Source organism: Salvelinus sp. IW2-2015, linkage group LG33 (genome assembly GCF_002910315.2).
Source record: "Salvelinus sp. IW2-2015 linkage group LG33, ASM291031v2, whole genome shotgun sequence".
NCBI lineage: Eukaryota > Metazoa > Chordata > Actinopteri > Salmoniformes > Salmonidae > Salvelinus > Salvelinus sp. IW2-2015.
In genome coordinates, this window is record NC_036872.1 from 37,523,909 (window position 1) to 37,526,080 (window position 2,172).

Below are 2,172 nucleotides of genomic sequence, written 5' to 3' on the forward strand. Positions count from 1 at the left end.
GTTTTGAGTTCGGCTTGACTTGGTTTGATTGGTTGTTTGTTGGTTTGTTGTTGGTTGATTGGTTGATTGGATTGGTTGGTTGATTGATCAGGTGGTGGCGAGGTTTGACGGCCGTACCCCTCCCCGGGAGCTGGTCAACGTCACTGGAGACTTTGTTATCCTCTACTTCTACTCAGACCGAACCAACCAGGCACAGGGCTTCGCTGTCACGTATCAAGGTGGGTTTACACACACACACACACCACACACACACACACACACACACACACACACACACCACACACACACACACACACACACACACACCACACACACACACACACACACACACACACACACACACACACACACACACACACACACACACACAGGGTTGCTGTCACATATCAAGGTAAGAGACATGTAGACATGCTGTGGCTGGGGACTTTTACTAGTAAATCAACAGGGTGACGTTCTATTCAAACTCCCTGTCAGAGTAGTTTAAGGTATTGTCTCAAATCTGGTCATCCCATATGATATCAACCACACAGCGGTTGTTTGGAGGTTGTTTGGAGGTTTGTTTGGAGGTTGTTTTGAGGTTGTTTGGAGGTTGTTCTAAACAATTGTAACAAGTTTGTACAAAAACAAAGTACGTTTTTATAGTAGCTACGATAGCGAAAGAGATAATCATTTCCAGACCTTCCTCTCTGATGATTTCAGTCCAAGCAGCCACACCGACTGAACCACATAAAGACACACAGAGAACCACATGAAGACACACAGAGAACCACATAAAGACACACAGAGAACCACATTAAGACACACAGAGAACCACATAAAGACACACAGAGAACCACATTGAAGACAACACAGAGAACCACATAAAGACACACAGAGAACCACCTAAAGACACACAGAGAACCACATAAAGACACACAGAGAACCACATAAAGACACACAGAGAACCACATGAAGAAATTCATTTCTCATTTCTCCCCGGTAGTTATAATGTGCATGAACAGGTGCAGGCTGACATCCTGGTACCTGGGTCCATGGCAGGGTTTTTGCATAGCAACCACGCCACCCCGCCCGAACTACCGCCCGCCCGCCAGCCCGCCCGCACACCACACACACCACACACACACACACCAGACACACCACAACACACAACCACACACACCGCGAGAGGTAGAGGGAAGACAGGCAGGGGAGGCCTCCAAACAATGCTTGCTGGCAGGCACCTTTTCTCTTCTCATTGCTAGCCAATGCCTCAAGCAGCAAGCTGACATTGTGTTGCATATTTAAATGTTTTGTTTTTCTAAGGAACACGTTACTAATTCACAGGGCATGGTTGCATAGCTTAATCTAGACATGTTGTTGCATACTTATATCTAGACGTGGTGTTTGCATAGCTATATCTAGACGTGTTGTTGCATTAGCTTATATCTAGACGTGTTGTTGCATAACTTCAGATCTAGACCTGTTGTTTCATAGGCTTATAATCTAGACATGTTGGTTGCATAGCTCCTGCTATATCTTAGACGTGTTGTTGCATAGCTTATATCTAGACGTGTTGTTGCATAGCTTATATCTAGACTGTTGTTGCATGCTTATATCTAATCTCTCTCTGTATATTTTGTAATGAATAGCACATGTCATACAAGGAAGCAATACAACGTACTTCACAGCACAAATACATAAATACAATGACTAACAGAGATAATAAATACTATTGGAGATAATAAAAAGGAGGGTAAGAACAACTGACCTGGTTGGTGTAGCCGTCCAGTAGTTCAACCATGTCTGTCTGGTCCGAGATGTCAAAGAAGGTGAAGTTGAACAGGATCACGGAGGCTCCAGGGACCTAATAATAATAATTAGACATATAGAAACCATATAAATTATTAAATCAGATTTATATCGTTATATATAGCTTGTCTGAAACCCAAAGACAATTTACAACAGGCAAGAAACTGAAGAAAAAAAACGAACGCAGCATTCAAAGCAAAACAGTAAACTAAAGGACTGGGACATTGGGAAGGAGAGAGGCCATAACAGTAAACTAAAGGACTGGGATATTGGGGAGGAGAGAGGCCACAACAGTAAACTAAAGGACTGGGACATTGGGAAGGAGAGAGGCCATAACAGTAAACTAAAGGACTGGGACATTGGGAAGGAGAGAGGCCATAACAG

General features: G+C 43.6%; 1 protein-coding gene across 1 annotated transcript in view; it reads right to left on the reverse strand.

Annotated features, from left to right (window-relative positions):
* The window catches only part of LOC111957593 (kremen protein 1-like), a 19,811-nt gene that overhangs the window by 7,330 nt on the left and 10,309 nt on the right, over positions 1 to 2,172 (reverse strand). Inside the window, exon 4 of the mRNA XM_023978448.2 lies at positions 1,741 to 1,843. Coding sequence (XP_023834216.2) covers positions 1,741 to 1,843 — 103 coding nt within the window. The remainder of the gene's footprint in view (positions 1 to 1,740; positions 1,844 to 2,172) is intronic.